This window comes from Vicugna pacos, chromosome 1 (assembly GCF_048564905.1).
Source record: "Vicugna pacos chromosome 1, VicPac4, whole genome shotgun sequence".
Taxonomy (NCBI): domain Eukaryota; kingdom Metazoa; phylum Chordata; class Mammalia; order Artiodactyla; family Camelidae; genus Vicugna; species Vicugna pacos.
Genome location: NC_132987.1, coordinates 82,992,635 through 83,010,644, shown reverse-complemented (window position 1 = coordinate 83,010,644; position 18,010 = coordinate 82,992,635). Strand labels below are relative to the sequence as shown.

At 35.2% G+C, this 18,010-nt stretch overlaps 2 protein-coding genes across 5 annotated transcripts in view; both read left to right on the top strand.

Moving 5' to 3' along the window:
- The window catches only part of LNP1 (leukemia NUP98 fusion partner 1), a 311,204-nt gene that overhangs the window by 218,852 nt on the left and 74,342 nt on the right, over window positions 1-18,010 (top strand). The gene's annotated exons all lie outside the window — the stretch shown is intronic.
- TFG (trafficking from ER to golgi regulator) overlaps window positions 1-18,010 on the top strand; it is a 31,257-nt gene that overhangs the window by 630 nt on the left and 12,617 nt on the right. For all 4 annotated transcript variants that reach the window (XM_072966553.1, XM_072966542.1, XM_072966549.1 and 1 more), the window contains exons 2-5: window positions 4,079-4,312; window positions 7,076-7,159; window positions 12,512-12,658; window positions 16,082-16,237. In XM_072966553.1, the coding sequence (XP_072822654.1) occupies window positions 4,129-4,312; window positions 7,076-7,159; window positions 12,512-12,658; window positions 16,082-16,237 (571 nt within the window). In that variant the 5' untranslated portion in view covers window positions 4,079-4,128. The remainder of the gene's footprint in view (window positions 1-4,078; window positions 4,313-7,075; window positions 7,160-12,511; window positions 12,659-16,081; window positions 16,238-18,010) is intronic.

Here is an 18,010-nt window from a genome sequence, read left to right as displayed (position 1 = left end):
GGTCGGACTGCCCGAAGGAGGGGAGAGGAACTTTGAAAGGCCTGGGGTGGTGGAGCGCCTAACCCTCGGAGGGGCTTGGGAGGGTGAGAAGGGTGGAGAATGGCGCATATGGGAATAAGTCGTTTCGGGTCACTTAGGAGAAACCTTGTTCCTTGGCTGTGTCAGTGCCTAACCAGACGTCGTCCGGAGGCCCAACCTGATTTGATAGTGGTGATGATAACTAACTTTTAAGAGTTTTCTTTGCCAGCCGTCTCAAGTGAGATACGTGGTCTCATTTAATCGTCACAAGGATCCTTCAAATTTAGATATTCCCATTTTGCATATGATGAAAGTGAAGCTTGGAGAAGTATTTGCCTAAGGTCACAGCTGGTGGTGAGAATGTTTACCATCTTGCTACACTGCCTCTGGTCAGACAGGATTTGAGGCTTCTTGCATTCTTTGGAATACTCAAGGGTTGATTTTGCTTAGGATTTCTTAAAGGAAATTCCTACCTCCTGGAGGTTCCTAAGCAGGCCTCTCTGAATTCGGGCAGGGCCCTAACCTCAGGGTTAGTGGGGCTGGAGGTTTGGCCACTGAACCTAGATCCTGGTCAAGAGGCAGGCTTTTTGTGGCCTTGTCATAAAACAAGGCCACGTGTTTTGTGGCCACGTCACTTTATTCTCTGATTCTGAGAACAGTGTTCCTGTTGGAAGGTTTCATAAGTTAGTGGCTGTGGCATTTCTGGACTTCAGAGGGCGTGAGGCAAGGACAAGATGGAAGAAAAAAAAGAGTTCATGCCAGTTTCTGCCTTGTGACTGAAGTAGAGAAAAAGAGGACCTGGATTCTCCTGTTACATAAAAAAATGTGGGGATGGGATTTTCCCTGGAAGGGAAAATTTTGTGGTACCCTTATTTCTGTGATACTTGTGTACGTGCCTTGTGGAGATGAGTGCACCAACTGGGGTCAACCTCAGGGAAGAAGCCCTGGTTCCTGGCTGCAGGGAGTTTAGAGTCTGTGGGAAACACCAACCAATATGTGAATTTGCAGGGAAACGTGACAGATACAAAGTAAAAGAGACTGGTGTTTCCAGATCCATTGGAACCAAGTGACAATCCCCTCACAATCAAAAAGATATACTATCAATTATATTCAGTGTTGGAAATTTGTCTTAATTAGGAGTATGTCAGTGGTAGGAGTCAACTTCTAGCCACATAGAGAAGTTACAGTGTGAAGTTTTGACTGAGGAACTGACCTGATAGTTCAGCTTTCTTCTCTCGATCCCTTTATCAGAACTTTATTATCAGGCATTCATTTTTTGCTTAGGGAACAGAAACAAACTTTTAAATACTTACTAAATAGCCGGCACTATTAAATGCTGCTAAGAATAGGTAGCACTGTCCTGCTGAAGCTAAGCCCCAGGCCTTAGCTATATTACTGCTGGTTTACACATCTGGTAGGTAAGAGAAGGTAACTTGATTTGTTGAAGTTCTTCATTCCTCTCAGGCTGCAAGGCAAGCAAGGTGGAATCTTTACCATCTTGCTGAATTATTATACTTCAGAGCTTGGCACATAGGTTTTCAGCAAGGGTTTCCAAATGAAGAGGCGCAGTTAGCTAAAAGGTGAAGGAGTTGTATGGAGGTTTCAGTTAATCAGGGTCTTCTTGAGGAGTCCATTGTCAGGTAAAAAAACTAAGTATATTCTTAATTTATGTTGAGACAAGCTCAGCATCCAGATGGTGGAACACAATCCACTATTCTGAATTGACCTCAGAGTGTGAGATTCAGTGTTTAGTGTCCCATTTTAAGATGGGGCATTAAAGATTCATTCATTAATTTGTTCAGAGGATGGCAAGAGGGTCTAGAGGCATTCGCGTAAGGAGGAGGAGTTAATTGGAAGGACATAGGGCATTTACATGAAGAATATTAGGGCATTTATGTGTAATATTCGTGAAATGAATTAGGATTCATGAAAACTTCAAGTATTTAAAGCATTGATGTGTTGGGGGCCGGGTAGGGTGCTTTCACACACACACATACTCACACACAAAATGTAAAGAGTTACTGAAAACTAAATACGGTGTTAATGAAATAACAAATTTCAGAGGAGGAAACAGAAAGCCACCAGCAGAAAAGCATGGTGTTGAAACCAGACTATTGCCAGTACAGGATTGTAGGGTGCTTTAAATAATCTGAGAGAGCATTTGCTTGGGGCAGGAGGAGGAAAGACTTGATGATAGGGACATGCGCGGTGCGTAGTTACAGATAATGTGCTCAGGAACATCTTGGTCTTGGGAAGAAGAGATAGGCCTTGAGAAGAAGAAATATTAACACATTAATTAAGCATAAGTGTATGCTCTGTTGTTACACTGTAATGGTTAAATTGCTGGAGACCTCAGACATTATTTTGAATTTTAGGATTACAAAGTTATTACAGGAGAATCACACCAAATAACATGAAATAAGATTAAAGTAAAACCCAAGAAGGGAAAATTCTGTAGCAAGTTAGTATTTAGTTCTCTCACATTGTCTTTTTTTCATTGTTTCTTTTTTGTTTGTGATAATTTAGTAAATGATTCAAATCAATGGCAGCATGCTTCCAACTGTGTAACACAAGTGACGCTAATTGGCATTGTGGGGTGGATGGATTCCCAAACTGCAGTAAAAAGTTAATAAACATTTGACAACTCAGCTTTCATATGTTGTGTCTAAATCTCAAAGTGTGCAGTCTGATCACACACACTCAGGTCTGGGGAGGAGTGCCTTGTGGAAGATGCAGAAACATTAGTGGACAGTTTTATTAGAAAGCTCAGGAGGGTATCACTCACTCGTTCTTTGTCCTCAAGTTCCCAAAATAGAAAAATTAGAGAAAATACTCATCAGGTCTTTCTTATTTTAGCAGGAAAAATTTGAGACTATTTTAGTCTTTCTCTTGTGCTTTTCTCTCAGGGTTAGCATTTAGTATATATAGGCTAATAGGGTTTGGAAGCCAGTATTTATTTCTCCCTTGCATTTAACGACTATTGAATGATTAACTGTATTAGGCACTGTTCTAGGCTCCGAAAATACAGTGAATGAAACCATTTATTTCCCTACTTTCTGGTGGAAAAGACAATAAAAGATTAGGTTTTTCATGTCTAGTAGTGATAAGTGCTTTGCAGAAAACTGAAGCAGGGTAAGAAAGTGACAGTGACACCATTTTAAGTTAGATGGTCAGGGACAACCTCTGAGAAATAAACATTTGATCAGTGATCTGAATCATGTGAGTGGTGTGGAAAGGGCTCGAGATAAAGGGAGCATGAGTCCTGACAATGGACTCCTCAAGTGCAAAGAATTGAGTTGAGAAGGAGGATGTAAAGTTTGAGTGTAGCAGGGTAGCCAAGGAGAGCAGTGGTAAATGAGGTTAAGTACTTGGCCAGGGGCCAGAGGTCAGATCATGGCCTTGTTCTAGCTGTTACCAAGAGTGAGAATGGAACTCTATTGGAAGACTCTGAAGTAGTGATATTAGATTTTATTTAACGGGATGACTCTTATATGTTAAGAACAGATTAAAAGCAGACAAAGGTAAAAAGCAGACAGACCTGTCAGGAGTCTTTTGCAGTAATCCACTAAAGGTGATGTGGCTTGGATTAAGTCAATATAGGTGAAGGTACTGAAATGACTGGATTCTAGAGATACTTTAATGGTTGTGGCAACTAGATTTGTTGGTAATTTGATGGATTAAGGCATCAGGAAAAGAGAGGAACTAAGTTTTTTTTAATCTTGAACAGCTTAGAAGGAATTGTCACTAACAGAGAAGACTACAGGAGACGCAGATTTTGAGGAGATAATCAGGAGTTTGTTCTAGACATGTTAAATTAGAAATCTGAATCAGATTAGCAGTTAAATGTGTAGGTAAAATAATAATATGCATAAAATAATGAAATTTACTTTCTTATGCACATAATAAAGTTACCTCCAGACCATTTTAACATGAATATGGTAACACTAGAAGAGTGGATCTCCTTTGAAGGCCAGAATTTCTTAGATTCTAACAGTACCTTTGCTTTACAACTTTTAAAATATGTTTTATGGCTATTTAATCATCAAAACCATTTTATCAGTCTTTCTCTAGAAAGAGTTATAATACATATAGAGCATCCTGGAGTCCACCATGAATGGACAATTGGATCTGAGTGGGAAGCTAATCATCAAAGCTCAGCTTGGAGAGGATATTCGACGAATTCCCATTCATAATGAAGATATTACTTATGATGAATTAGTGCTAATGATGCAGCGAGTCTTCAGAGGAAAACTGCTGAGTAATGATGAAGTTACAATAAAGTATAAAGATGAAGGTATGAGTGTTTGTAAGGTTAATTTTTAAAAATCTAAGTATCATGTGTGTTCTTTTGCCCATTTTTTATTGAGCTCAGAATAAAAATTCTGGTAGTTGAATGCCACTTTCTTTTATTTAATGGATGTTCATGTAGTTAGTTACAATTCTTTAATACGTTAAAAATAGCTAAGTGGTTTATTATTAGAAGGAGGTTTTAAATGATAGGACACTTTCCACATACTTTTAGAAGCCACTTTTTTTCTCTATGACTTTTAAGACAAGTGTATTTCTTTAGGAATTTTCAGAGCATGTATAGTATGCTGATGTACATTGTCAGTTTATGCAGTGTTCCCAGACACATGTGACTACAAAACTATTTTTATGGAGGTGGATTCTACATGGCAAATGTTTCATCAGAGAGACAGTGAAATTATAGTAGTACACTATCTTTATTTCATTTTCTTTAAACCTGTCTTTGTTAGTATCTCTCCTGAAATTATGCTTTGGGCAGTTACCAGTTTTTTTCTTACCACTGAATTTATTTCTAATTTATTTCACCTTGATCTCAGTACTTAGCACTGCTACCCACACCATCCTTTTTAAAATACTCTTATCCCTTAATATCTCTGACAATGTGCTGTCTCAGTTTTCTTATCACTAATAGCTTCTTCTCTGTCTCTCTATGTGTATTGGCTCAAAGTAATGGCAGCTGTTACAACAGAAATCTTAAAATCTCAGTGGTTTAACACTCAAGAGATTATTCAGGGACCTAGGTTGATAGAAGCTCTGATATCTTCAATGCATGGCCTACGAGCTCACCTTGAGCATTGACGTTTGGCAAGCAGATGGACGAAGACAGAGTGTAGAGGATCACATGGGAGATTGTGCTCTCCGGGCCTTGAGATGGTGTCTGTCATTTCTGCTTATATCACATTGGCCAGACCCCAGTCACATAGCTGTGCTGAGGTGTCAGTGGGTTGGGAAGTATCCCTGGTTAGACAGGCACTTTCCAACAACTTACACTGTGGAAGGGGAGTATAATTCATTGATAATCAGCTAAGCCGATCATTTAGCTACAAGTGTACTTTCTTTTTTGTAATGTATGATCTAATGTTACCCAAAACTAATTTTTTGAGGGTCACCATGTTAAGGAACAAAAAAGGAGAGTGATTTTCTCCCTGTTTTCTTCCCTAGTAATCTTCATCTACTTATGATACATTTTGACTTCCTGACGTGTGCCTTAATTTGATCATTCTCTTCCTCCCTGACTTTACAACTCAAAATTTAACTGTTTCTGTTTTACCGAAGATTATTTGCTCTTTGCTAAAACTTGGCATATCTTAAACTGACCTCACTGTTTTACTGGCTTTCTCTTAACTCTCATATTTGTGTTTAGGGCAAGGGTTAGCAAACTTACTCTTTAAAAGATCAGAAAATAAATATTATAGTATTGTGGGTCACATAAGGTTTCTGTCTCATCTTTAGAACCTTTTAAAAATATAAAAACCATTCTTAGTTTGAAGCCCTATAAACAGGGATTTGTCCACTGCCGATTGGTTGCAGCTTGTGACCCCTAGCTTATGGTATCCTCATTGTTGAAACTTTGTCTTCCACATCTAGTTCCTGTGCTGAATTTATTTTTCATCATGTTTTTAAGAGTTTTGAATTGTACAGATTTGTGTTCCGTGAACTGTTGGGCACTAGGGTAGAGGGCTGGCTTAGGTATAAGTTCTTGCCATCAGAGATAATCTATTTCTGTTGTGGAATTCAGAAAAGAAAGAGACAGTTACAGAAAATTTCCCTCTTTTGCATATTTACTTAATTTTCTTAAAAATATGTTTACGAGTAGAATCTCTGAAGTTGAAAATAAGTTTGTTACAAGAAATGGGTCTGGTTATAAAAAGCTAAAAACAATAATAAAATCCTCAGTTAACGGCTTTCATTGCCATCTTTATCCAAAATCAGTCTGCTTAATCAGTGTTAAAGTTGATGTAGCTGAGCATTTTCAGGGCATCCTCTCAGCCTCCGCAGGACCAGACTCCACCCTCCACCCTCAGCTGTGTCTATGAAGGTACCTCGCAGAAGCCCCTGACCAGCTCTATGTTGTTGCTGTTTTTCTGTTCTTTCTCTCTCTAGCAGTTTTTTTCCTAGCCCTTTGAAAGCTTTTGAACAGGCATTTGATATGCTAATTATAGTATTCTTTATCCTTGGGATCTAGGAGATTTCACAATCTTGTGTAGATTAATATTTTTTTCTGGGAGGAATTGGTAGTTTTCATTTTAGTATTAAAATGGTCAGGGACCTGAAAGAGTCTACCCACTTATTAGGACAATTCTGCAAAAATTTGTTTTGCAACCTTTTTAGTCACTGCTTTATATGGTTTTCTTCCATTTGTGTCAGTGATGTTTTACTGTATTTGAATTAAAATGTGAACCTTAAGAATCGTTATTACTTTGCTTTCTGATAAATATATTTAAAATTTTCAGAATGGAAAATACTTCAGTCTAAACTGTAATCTCCTCCTGGTGACTAGTAGATTTCTTAATTGCATTAATCTTAGCTATGTTTTGGTTCTTCTTATGACGATATGATAAGTACTTTGCTGTAAAAGTAATAGGCAAATTGATTTAGTATCTTTTTGAGCAAATATGTCTTTCCTAGATCCTTTGATGTTTGTTTCAGGTATTTGTTATGCACTGCGATCTACGTTTTGTATTTTAATTGAACATATATCCTAGTTTACTACTGATGCAAGTCTGAAATTTTTTTTTTCAAATTTCAGATGGAGATCTTATAACAATTTTTGATAGTTCTGACCTTTCCTTTGCAATTCAGTGTAGTAGGATACTGAAACTGACATTATTTGGTAAGTGGGAAACTTCCTATCTAATAAATTTACTATTTTATTCATTGTATTTTTATTAAAAACTTTTCAGCTTTTTTCTTTTAAAGCCTCAGAATTAAGTGATAACTTTTTTAGCTGTATCAGAACTGCAGGGTTAAAACTACCTTTATTAAGTTTAATTCTCTAAGACTATATAATTAGCTTTTATGATGTAGTGTGTTTTTAGTTATTCTCATAGTTACACATACAGGCCTGATGCATTTTACACATTATTTTTCAAGGAGCACTTAAAGATTAGAGAGTTCTGATAAAAAAAAGATATATATATGACTCATTTTAATCTTTTAGATTTTGTTTTGTTATAGATCATGATAGATTTGCAAGGCAGAACTCTTAAGGGACAAGACAGAAATGATTGTAAAGTGGTAGATGATTATGTGAAAAATAAAATGTGGCCCCTTTTTGTGGTTATTTTGGCTAGCATTTGAAAAAAATTATGTGGCACTTACAGTTCCATGAAGTGTGATCATGGCCAATTGATTTAATTTGTATGTATTTCATCTCCATCTGGGAATGGTGAATATGAATCATTTTAAAATGCTAATTAAAAAAACTGGTAAAAGTTTTTAAAAAATAAAAACTATCTTTTTACAATATTGAATCTAAAATAATTAACACCATTGGCCAGCTATCAGGTGGGTTAGATAAACTGAAAACCTTCCTTCCAGAAACACTGAGGACATGCTAGATAAACTATTTCAAATATATTTTTTGAATTATGTACCTGAGCTTGCTCAGGAGAATAAGGAAAATGTCAGGAACTAAAAAAAGTTCAGTAAAAACCAGGGCCTGAGAGTTGGGATGCTTTTGGTGGTGATGGTGAAGGTTTTGGTCTATATAATGTAAGGACTTGTCATTTATGACTATGCGGTGTAGGCCATAAGTCCTAGACCCTCATTGGCTATGATCTCAAAAAGAATATCATGGAAGACAGATACCTCTGCATTGATACAGGAAGGTCAAGGAATTGACAAAGAAAACTCATGCCCTAGGCTGTCAGGGGTTTACGAAGGCTCCCTTGAGGATTCATAACCATGGTCCTTAGGTGGGTTGGGTTTAAACTTAAACTATCTGCACAGTTTGGAAACTCCCAAGCCCAGATACTACCATAAAAAAATTAAAAGAAACAAAGGCAAAAAATCTCTGGGGTATATGTTCTTAGTCCAGGTTGATAGGCTTCTCATAGATAAAATCCTATTGATGAATTTAGAGTTCAGAACTGCAAACGACTAAATAGTAGGATTAGATTTCTAAGAACTTCAGTCAATGGAAGTGATGATCTATAAAATGTGTTAAAAATAATTAGACATAAAAGAAGAAATAAGAATATAAGAATAAGGCACTATGAAAAAATTAAACAGATTAAAAAGAACTTAAGGTAACTTTTGGCAATGAAAACTACAATCATTGAAATTAAATACTAAGTGGAGAGGTAGAACAGCAGATGAGTCACAGCTGCAGAGGGCATTACTAAACTGGAAGGTAGTCTGAAGAAGTTACAGAAGAGAGCACAGAAATACAGAGAGAGAGAATTTGAGAATGAGAAAGCCCAGAATGTTTCCTTTAAGCCTTTAAAAAAAGAATAGGGTAGAGGAAATATTTGAGGAAGTAATGGCTAAAGAATTTTTCAGAATTACATAAAAGATGTAAACCATCAGTTTCAGGAGGCACAGTGAGTCCTGGTCAGGATAAGAAAAAATTAATCTCCACTGGATACATTGTCACGAAGCTGGAGAATATACAAGACAAAGAGATAATCTTAAAAGTAGCCACAGCGAATAAGACTGATCACCTACAGAGCAATTAGACTGTCGTGGACTTCTTCGTAATAATAATAGAAGCTAGAAGACAAAGAGATAATCTTAAAAGTAGCCACAGCGAATAAGACTGATCACCTACAGAGCAATTAGACTGTCGTGGACTTCTTCGTAATAATAATAGAAGCTAGAAGACAGTAGAAAAACATCTTCAACTGTTGAGAAAAGAAATAGGTAGAAAAGTAACATTCTGTAGTGTGTTAAACTTAAGGAAAAGGGGAACTAAAAACATTTTCAAACAGACTGAGAATTTACTACTCGTGGACCCTTGTTAAAAGAAGTTTTTAAAGTAGTTTATCAGCAAGAAGGAAATTAAGTCCAGAAGAATGTTGAAAGATGCAAGAAATTGAGCGAATAAACTGGTTAATGTGTGTAAATTTAAATAAACACTGATTTTTAAAAAAATAATAGTTTTAGGAATAAAAGAATAAGACGAGACAAAATTACTGAGCAATAATTACATGTAAGATAGGAGAGGATGGTAGGAATTAAAATCTTTTAAAGACTTGGATTGTTTGGAGGAGGATAGTAATTAACTGTAGATTTTTTAAATTGAAGTTTGTCTAAAATGTAAGAGTGATTAGCAAAAGACTAGAAATAGCCAGTAAAGGGGAAAGAAGGAAACAGGGTACTGACATGGTTCACTAGGTGGTGAGGAGGGAGGAAAAGAAGCAGAGAGGAAGCTTGATAAATAGAAAGCACAAAATATTAACTGTAGTACATGTAAACAGACTAAATATACAAGTTAAAAGACAGGCTTTTATTGGAGGTAAACACAGTCTTGTTACATACTGATTATGAGACATACTAAAAGTTTATTATGCAAGGGTTCAAAGTAAAGTGCTAGAAAAGTTTGTATACTAGACAAACTCAAAGCTAGTCAGTAATACAGACTCTTAAGTGAAAGTTTTATTAGTAATAGTCACTTCATGATAAAAAATAATTTCCTGGGAAGATAAACATTTCTGAGTACTTCTGCATCATAGCCTTAGATTTTTTCCTCAAGAAAAAATTGATAGAAAAAGGGAGAATTCATAATCATTGGAGAGCTTTTAATACTCTTCTTTCCGAAACTGATTGATAAGGCAGGCTCAAAATTAGTAAGGATAGAGAAAATTTGAACAAATCAGGTATAGGCTTGATCTTGTGCATCTAGCAATCAGGAAGGGATTCAGTTTTTCTTTAGTGCATAATATGGACATTTATAAATGTTGACCATGCACTAGGTTTTCCAATGAGTCTCAATAAATATCAGAGAAGGAATACCCGAGAGATCTTACATTCTGGTCTCATTAGAAGCCATTGGACAAAAAAGATAACCCAAACTCCCGTGCTTTTGTAGATAAAAATGTGCTATTAGATAACAAATCAAAGAAGTCATAATGAGAATTAGAAATAATGACTAATTCACATGACAGAGTTTTTAGAGTATGCTTAAGTGAAATACAAAAGGAACAGAGTAAGTCCAGGTAACTTAGAAGGAAGAAAATAACAAAGAACAGAAATAAACCAGAAGTTGGGGCATTGATAGGAGCAGCAATTTTGAAAAGATACAGCTAGCAAACCTCTATTAAGATTACTTAAAAAAGAAGGCACAAGTAAGTGATATTAGGAATGAAAAGGGGCATAACTTTGATATATTGCAATGAGGGAGAATGAACACCATGGAGAACAGTGGGATATCTCAGTTAAAAAAATGTGTTAAAAAGGAGTTTTCTTAGGGCTTGGGCTTGTGTTAGGTAATTCTGGATAAGGTAGTGGAGTGGGGCTTTGCTCCAGATTGGATGCTGTTAGGCAGTGGAAGTGGTCTATGATTATCTGACTAAATCTTGTCCAGAAGGTGGGAGTGAATTGAAGTTAAAGCTGCAATTGGTAAAACAGCAGAAATCATTCATATTAGCCAGGGATGTTTGGTCATTTTTGTGGTTTGTTCAATGTCCTTGGTTTTGTCTAAGTTCTCACATGGTTAAGGACTAGCTTTCTTTTTTGTCTGGAGCTATCACAGTCCCAGAGTGATCTCTGATTGTTGGTGTTCTTTGTTTTTTATATTTTTAAATTGACATATAGATGATATACTGTTGGTGTTCTTTGAAATTGTTCATGTTCAGCAAGAGAACACCATAACCTACCTGTGAGTGCCAGCTTCTAGCAACACTGAAACCCAGTCTTACAGTACTAGGCCAGTTCCTAGCTGTCAGGAGCTGCCTTTCTCCTTCTCAGGTGTTCGATAAAAACAATAGTACCTAGTAAAAGCCAATAATTAATTGATACAGGTAGATTATATTGAACTTCCTCATAACTATATAGGGAGTATGAAAAATCCTGGTGGATTGTCTTCTAAAAGCTTATATTGGTTGTTTGATGTTTAAAACATCTTTTTACAGTATGGAATGGATAGACAAGTTTATACTGTATTGCACAGGGAAATATATTCAATATCTTGTAGCTTACAGTGAAAAAGAATATGAAAATGAATATGTATGTATTCATGTATGACTGAAGCATTGTACTGTACACCAGAAATTGACACAACATTGTAAACTGATTATACCTCAATAAAAAACAAATGAAAAGCCAAAAACCAAAAAACCCATCTTATACAAAGAATCTTCCTGAATCTTTATTTTCAAATAGATTTCCTTTTCTAATTTGGAATCTTAGGAATTTGTATATAGCTGTACTGACAATTCATAAAACATTTTAGTTTAATTTAATTTTTGAACTCGTATCTTGAAGTTTGCATTCAGAGCCTTGTGTCTTTTTTTTTTTTTTTTTTTTTGAATTAATAATCTCAATGGTGACAGTCTTTTGCTGGATGAAGGATTCTTTTTTAGTCAGCTGACAGTCATTTGGACAAAATATAATTAAATGAGGTAATACTGCCTTTGTTTAAAAAAAACACCAGTGATTATTTAATAATCTCTGACCTTGTAGCTTATGTCCTGCTTTTGAAGGACAGTGGTGATGTGGATTCGTGAATTCTGGATAATTTTTTTTAATAGTTTATTTTTTAGGTCAGTTATTTTAGGTAGCTAATTTTTCTTTTAGGTCAGAAGTAGGCAAAAAGGCAAAAAGACTTAACAGTCATATTGTACCTTTAATGAGGTGTTTTTGTATTGTTTCAAGGCTATAAAAGAATTATGTGAAATAAAATGAGCTTTTGGAGGTATATAATTTCTATTAAAAATATTTTAAAGCTTCCTGTAATTTTAATTTATTTCACTGTATTTGAATTCTTCCAATAAACCTTTTTTCTACCATTATGGGTCATAATCTGGTGTCAGCAAAGACTGATGAATATTTCTTTTTTCCAAAAAGCAAATAATAAGCAATGAAGACTCCTTCCCTTAAAAAGTTATTTGAATGAAATCAGTAGGTATCTTGTTTAAGTTTGTTAAACTTTTTAAAGAAGTTATTTTAATTTTTCTTCATTGCGTATTTTTTCCTTATTCAAGAACATTTTCTAATTTTAAGAAAATTCATGCTTTTATTCCAGTTAATGGCCAACCAAGACCCCTTGAATCAAGTCAGGTGAAATACCTCCGTCGAGAACTGATAGAACTTCGCAATAAAGTGAATCGCTTATTGGATAGCTTGGAACCGCCTGGAGAGCCAGGACCGTCCACCAGCATTCCTGAAAATGGTAGAGTGTGAATCCGTTTATTCTGATTTATTCTTCTTAAATCTTTTTGCAGATTTTTTTTTTTAACTCTTCTTCAGCAGGAGTAGGATGGCATCTCCAGTGTCACCGTTTCTTACTTACTCCTTATGCCTCTGTGGTAATATTCTTATCTGTGTTCCCAAACCTGGAAGTTCATCAGGATTACTGGGAGGTTTTATTATACCAGTTCCTGAATCTCATCAGAGACCTACGAGAGGGCAGGGCCCGTGGATCCCACTGGTAAAGTGCTCTCTGAGTAATTCTCTTACAACTGGTCTTAGACACCTGGGTTTACAAGATAGGTCAGTTTTCAAACCCCTTTGACTTGTGAACCCTTTTCAGTGTAACAGTTAAGGAACCTTAGGAATGGAGATCATTTCATGAATTTTATGTGATATATAAAGTAGTTTGAAGTAAAAGTAATTTTAGATTGATACAATCACATGGTGTATTATAAAGTTTATCTTAAGCAGTGTTCATAATATGCAAAGAAAGTATATTTTCTTCCGTTTTATAGATGACATGAACTATTTATAATGAGATAAAGCAAGGTTTCTTGACAAATTTGGAACTGACATTAGTTTTGTGACCAAATATATTATAAAATGTAGACTAAAATTTAAGAATGGCTTGAAAGTAGATTTTAAAAAACTTGGCTTTCTTCAACTTTTAATATTCTTAGATGTTGCACATTAAAAATAAACTTTTTTTCTTACAGTTTTTGTGTTTTTGTGCAAATATGCATAAATTTATATACCTAAAACTGTCCATGTTGTGAAATAGTAATATTTTATAGAATCTGGATGACTGGAAATAAGGGGCTTATATAAGATGATTTTGTGAAAAGTAGCATTGTGTAATCCCTTGCAACCTTTAGATTATTTTATTTGTTGGCTCTGTTTAAATTTTGGAGTTTTGTTTAATTTAGTTATAAGTTAAATAAAGATACATTTTCCATAATTTCCCTCTCCCTCCAGCCATGTAGAATTTTGTTAAGGGTAGATGCTTGGTAAGTATTTATTGATGGATTAGTAATTTCTAGTTCCACCTCTTGATTTCAGAACATATTGGAAATTTGCTGAAATAGTAAAATGAGATCTTCCTGTCTTCTTTATAGTGAAACCTTTTATATTTCAGGTCAAAGCAAATTGCCTTTTCTTTCCAATTTAAAGTCAAGGAATCTGAAAAAAAACTTTGGACCATTTTTCTAGAAGAAATCATAGATGCTGATACAACAACATATATATATATGCATGCATGTAATTTCAAGGGGTTTAAGCATCTGTTTATAAAACCTAGATTAAAATTCAACAAGCAGTTCCAGTACTGTGCAGAAATGACTTACAATAACCTATGTCCTGCTCTAAGGAATAGATTTATAAGCTTTTTGGCTTTGGTGAAACCTTTTTGTTCACTTATTTCTTGCCACATACTGCTTTTATGAGTTTATTTCCATGTGTTCGTATGTTTTATTTAGCCTCTCACCTATGTTAATGTAAAAGATGTTATAGTTGATTTCTTCTCTGCCTCTTGGAAATTGTATCACATATTGTTTCTTTATGTGGCCATCCTTCTAGTCATTGTATGCTATCTGAATCATCTAATGAACTGAATAATACTGGATTTATTTTTATAGATGGTTGTAACTTGTTTTTTGTTTCCTCCCCTGTACTTAGTAAATCCCTTACCACTTGACCACCTACCTTTAATGAAACTTCCTAAGCTTCTAAGCTCTTAGAAGATACTCTAATTTAATACTCTTCTCAAGAAAAAAAAAGTATAAGATAAGCCCCCCAAAAGCTACATCAGAAACTGACAGTCTAGTTCACAAAACAAAACTACCAATCAGCTGTCAGTACTCTTTAGAACCATGTTGCTTGTCCTCATCCAGAAACATGTGGCTACCTATGTTTTTCAGCGCTCTACCTCTGTAATGGTTCTTGGACAGTTGCTTTCTCTGTGAAGCAAATGATGTGTACGCTACCCTAAATACCGAATTGACCTGTTACAGTTGCTCTGCATTAGCTACAGGAGCAACCAGTGGGCTAGTGGACATGTATTTTGTTTCCTGATGGATTTATTTTGCAGTAAGTGGAAGGATGCATAGGTAGTGGAAGGTAGCAGTGGGAGGGGAAATAATCGTGAGATTGGTGTGATACGCTTTTGGGATATAGCTTTGGAATTAAGTGGAAGGAAGTTGGTGAGGAAGATGGATGACTGGCAGACTTATTTTAAAGGAGTACTCAGAGCAGTTTTCTTCCAGAAATTTTGGAAATATTAATGTAATTGAGGAATGATAGGAATAAATGAGGGCTGCAAGCCATTGTGTGCTTATATTCCACTTAGTACTTAGACTTTGTCACAAGAAAAATTTTGTCTTGGCCACAGAGTTAGCCTAATAACTGATGTTCGTTTACTCAGTTGGTAAAAGAGAAGAATTAATTGTTATTTGAGTAAATGGTTAGCAGTATTCTTCTTGTTTACTTGTTTATTTTGTTTCGTTTTTAATATCTTTTTTGTATCCTAAGTTCTTAAGTTCTTATTTGTAAAATGTAGGTTATTCTTGAACCCCTTTTCTTTCACTAGGCAGTAGTATAAATGCCTGTTTAGTACCTTAGCATCCTTAGGAGGAAAGCAAGATTTTAAATTTTCCTTGCTCATATGCTTAAAATTCTGTTTTTCAAAATATTTTGTCATGGGAAAATTAAAAACTATACAGAAGTAGGCATAATACTAAAATGAATCCCATGAACCCACACCCAACTTCAGCAGTTAATCAACTCATGGTATCATGTCATCTATACTCCCATACATCTCCACCCTTACCATATTATTTTCAGCAAATCCCAGACGCGTATTTTTCATCTGTAAAGATTTTAAAAAGTAACTTAATAAGTATTTTAAAGGAAGACATAGCAAATTAGTGATGGCATGAGATTTCCATGTACTTTAATAATGAACCATAGACAAGTAGAAATAAAACATAAAAATCAATATCATAACTTTAGTTAAGCTTATCATTTTACAAAATAAAGCTTTAGTGTATAGTATGTGTCTGATACTAGGATATATAACATAGGACTCCCCAAAAAAGGGCAAAATGTTTCTTTCTGTTTGTTAAGGAGCTTTTTTTTTTCCTCATCTGATAATTCTTAGGGAAGGACATAAATAACAGCTTTTTCAAAAAATTTTATCTTGCATTTCGTTTTGACCCTTTTCCCCCTGATTTAAAAAACAAAAATATAAAAATGTGTAAAGAGAAAGATAAAATTATCTATAATCCTCTATTTGGAGATACTAAACACTCCAGACTATTTGCACATACGTATTTTCCTATCAGTATTTTTTTAGGCCTTACTCAGTATAGATAAAATGGAAATGAGTTTTTGCTTATTCCTTTTATAGATACTGTGGATGGTAGGGAAGAAAAGCCTGCTGCTTCTGACTCTTCTGGAAAACAGTCTACTCAGGTTATGGCAGCTTTTGATCCTTTAAAAAACCAAGATGAAATCAATAAAAATGTCATGTCAGCGTTTGGCTTAACAGATGATCAGGTTTCAGGTAAGTTAGTTCCTTCCTCCCATCCTTTATTCCCTCTCTCCTTCCTTCTCTCCCTTTCCTTTTTTTCTTCTTTCATAGAAGAAAACTTGGGTATGGTGAAGTGCACAAATCTTAAGGGTTCAGCTCAGTAAGCATTCACATGTGTAAAACACCAAGTAGATCAAGATGTAGTTGATTCCTGGCACCCTGGATAGCCTTCTCATGCCCTCTCCCAACCAATAGAACTCTTTCCTTTAAAGAATAACTTCTGTTTTGTTCAGGTAAATTTTATTGAAAGTAAAATTCAGAGGGTTAATTTTTTTTAAAATCTGAACCATTTTATAATCTTATTTCAGATTTGTTGCAGGATTTAAATTATATTTGATGTCTTTTTCTCTCTTCTGATCTTAAATTAGGGAAATTTAAATGTAGATTTCTGGTTAAATTGTGTAGAAAGTCCTTTTATATGAATATTTTTAATCTTAAAATAGTATCTGTACTGTGCTGCTTTTTTATTTTTCGGCCATCATTTCTTCAGCATTTTTTCTGCTTTCTCTCTTTTGGGATTCCTAGTACACATACATTGGACAGCTTAATATTGTCCCATAGGTCTCTGAGGTTCATTTTCTTCACTCATTTCTCTCTTTTTTTAGACTGAATGATTTTTATTGAATTCACTTGAAGTTCACTGATTTTTTTTCCTTCCATTTCCAACCTGCTTTTGAACCTTCCTAGTGACTTCTTGACCTCTATTGTGCTTCAGCTCAAGAATTTCCATTTGGTTCTTTTTGTAGTTAATTTTTTTTTTCTGTTGAGATTCCTTACCTTTTCATTTATTAAGATTGTATTTCCCTTTTACTTCACTTTAAGGTATTTTTGTTTAATTCTTTAAAGGTATTTTTAAAGCTGCTTTGAAATGTTTGCTGCATCTGACATCTGGGCCTGTTTGATGCCTGTCTCCTTTGCCTGCCTTCTTCCCTTGAGTATGGATCACATTTTCTTCTTTCTTTGCTTATCTGATAGTGTTTGATTGAAAACTGTACTTTGTGGTTCAGATATTGTAGGAACTTGGGATTCTTCAGTCTAACAGTCTTCCAGCTGAGCTATTTCAAGCAGTGATGACTTGGGATTCTTTTAGGTTCTTGTGAGGATTTTTTGTTATTGTTGCTCTAGCAGGGAGTTAACTTGTATTCACTCAGACTACCCCTTCTTTCTCCCCATGGGGTATAGCAGCTGATAGCAGCTGATATCTCTGCTCAGTCCCTTCAGCTCTAGGTGCTATTTTTATTTTGTTTTATTTTTTGTTCTCTTTCCTGTTGGAGGTTACTCTCCCCTTTCCTAACTCCATGGCCAGTTGGGGATTTTAGGCTGAGCATATATTCAGATTTCAAGTCTCATTCCTTCAAGTAGCTCTCTTACTCTAAGAATTTTCACCTCAAATTTCTAGTTGGTTGGCCAGCTGTGAAGTTAATACTGTGGCTCTCTGCTGTCGGAACTGCAGAGATCAGGGTTTGCAGTTCTTACCCGTTGTAATTCGATTGGGGTGAACTCTTGTCTGGTTTCTGCCAACACTGACTTCCAGTAATTTCAAATAACTATTTTCTGCTATTTGGGAGTTAAACCCTTCCACAAGTAGTTTACTTTGCCATTATCAGTAACTGGAAAGATAGGGTTTTATCTGTTAATTTTCTTTTTCTTTGAGACTTTTATGGGATTATTTATTAAGGCGAGTTATGTAAAATTCTGAAAAAGACAAATACTTGTATCTAATGTATGTTCTTGGCAAAAGACATC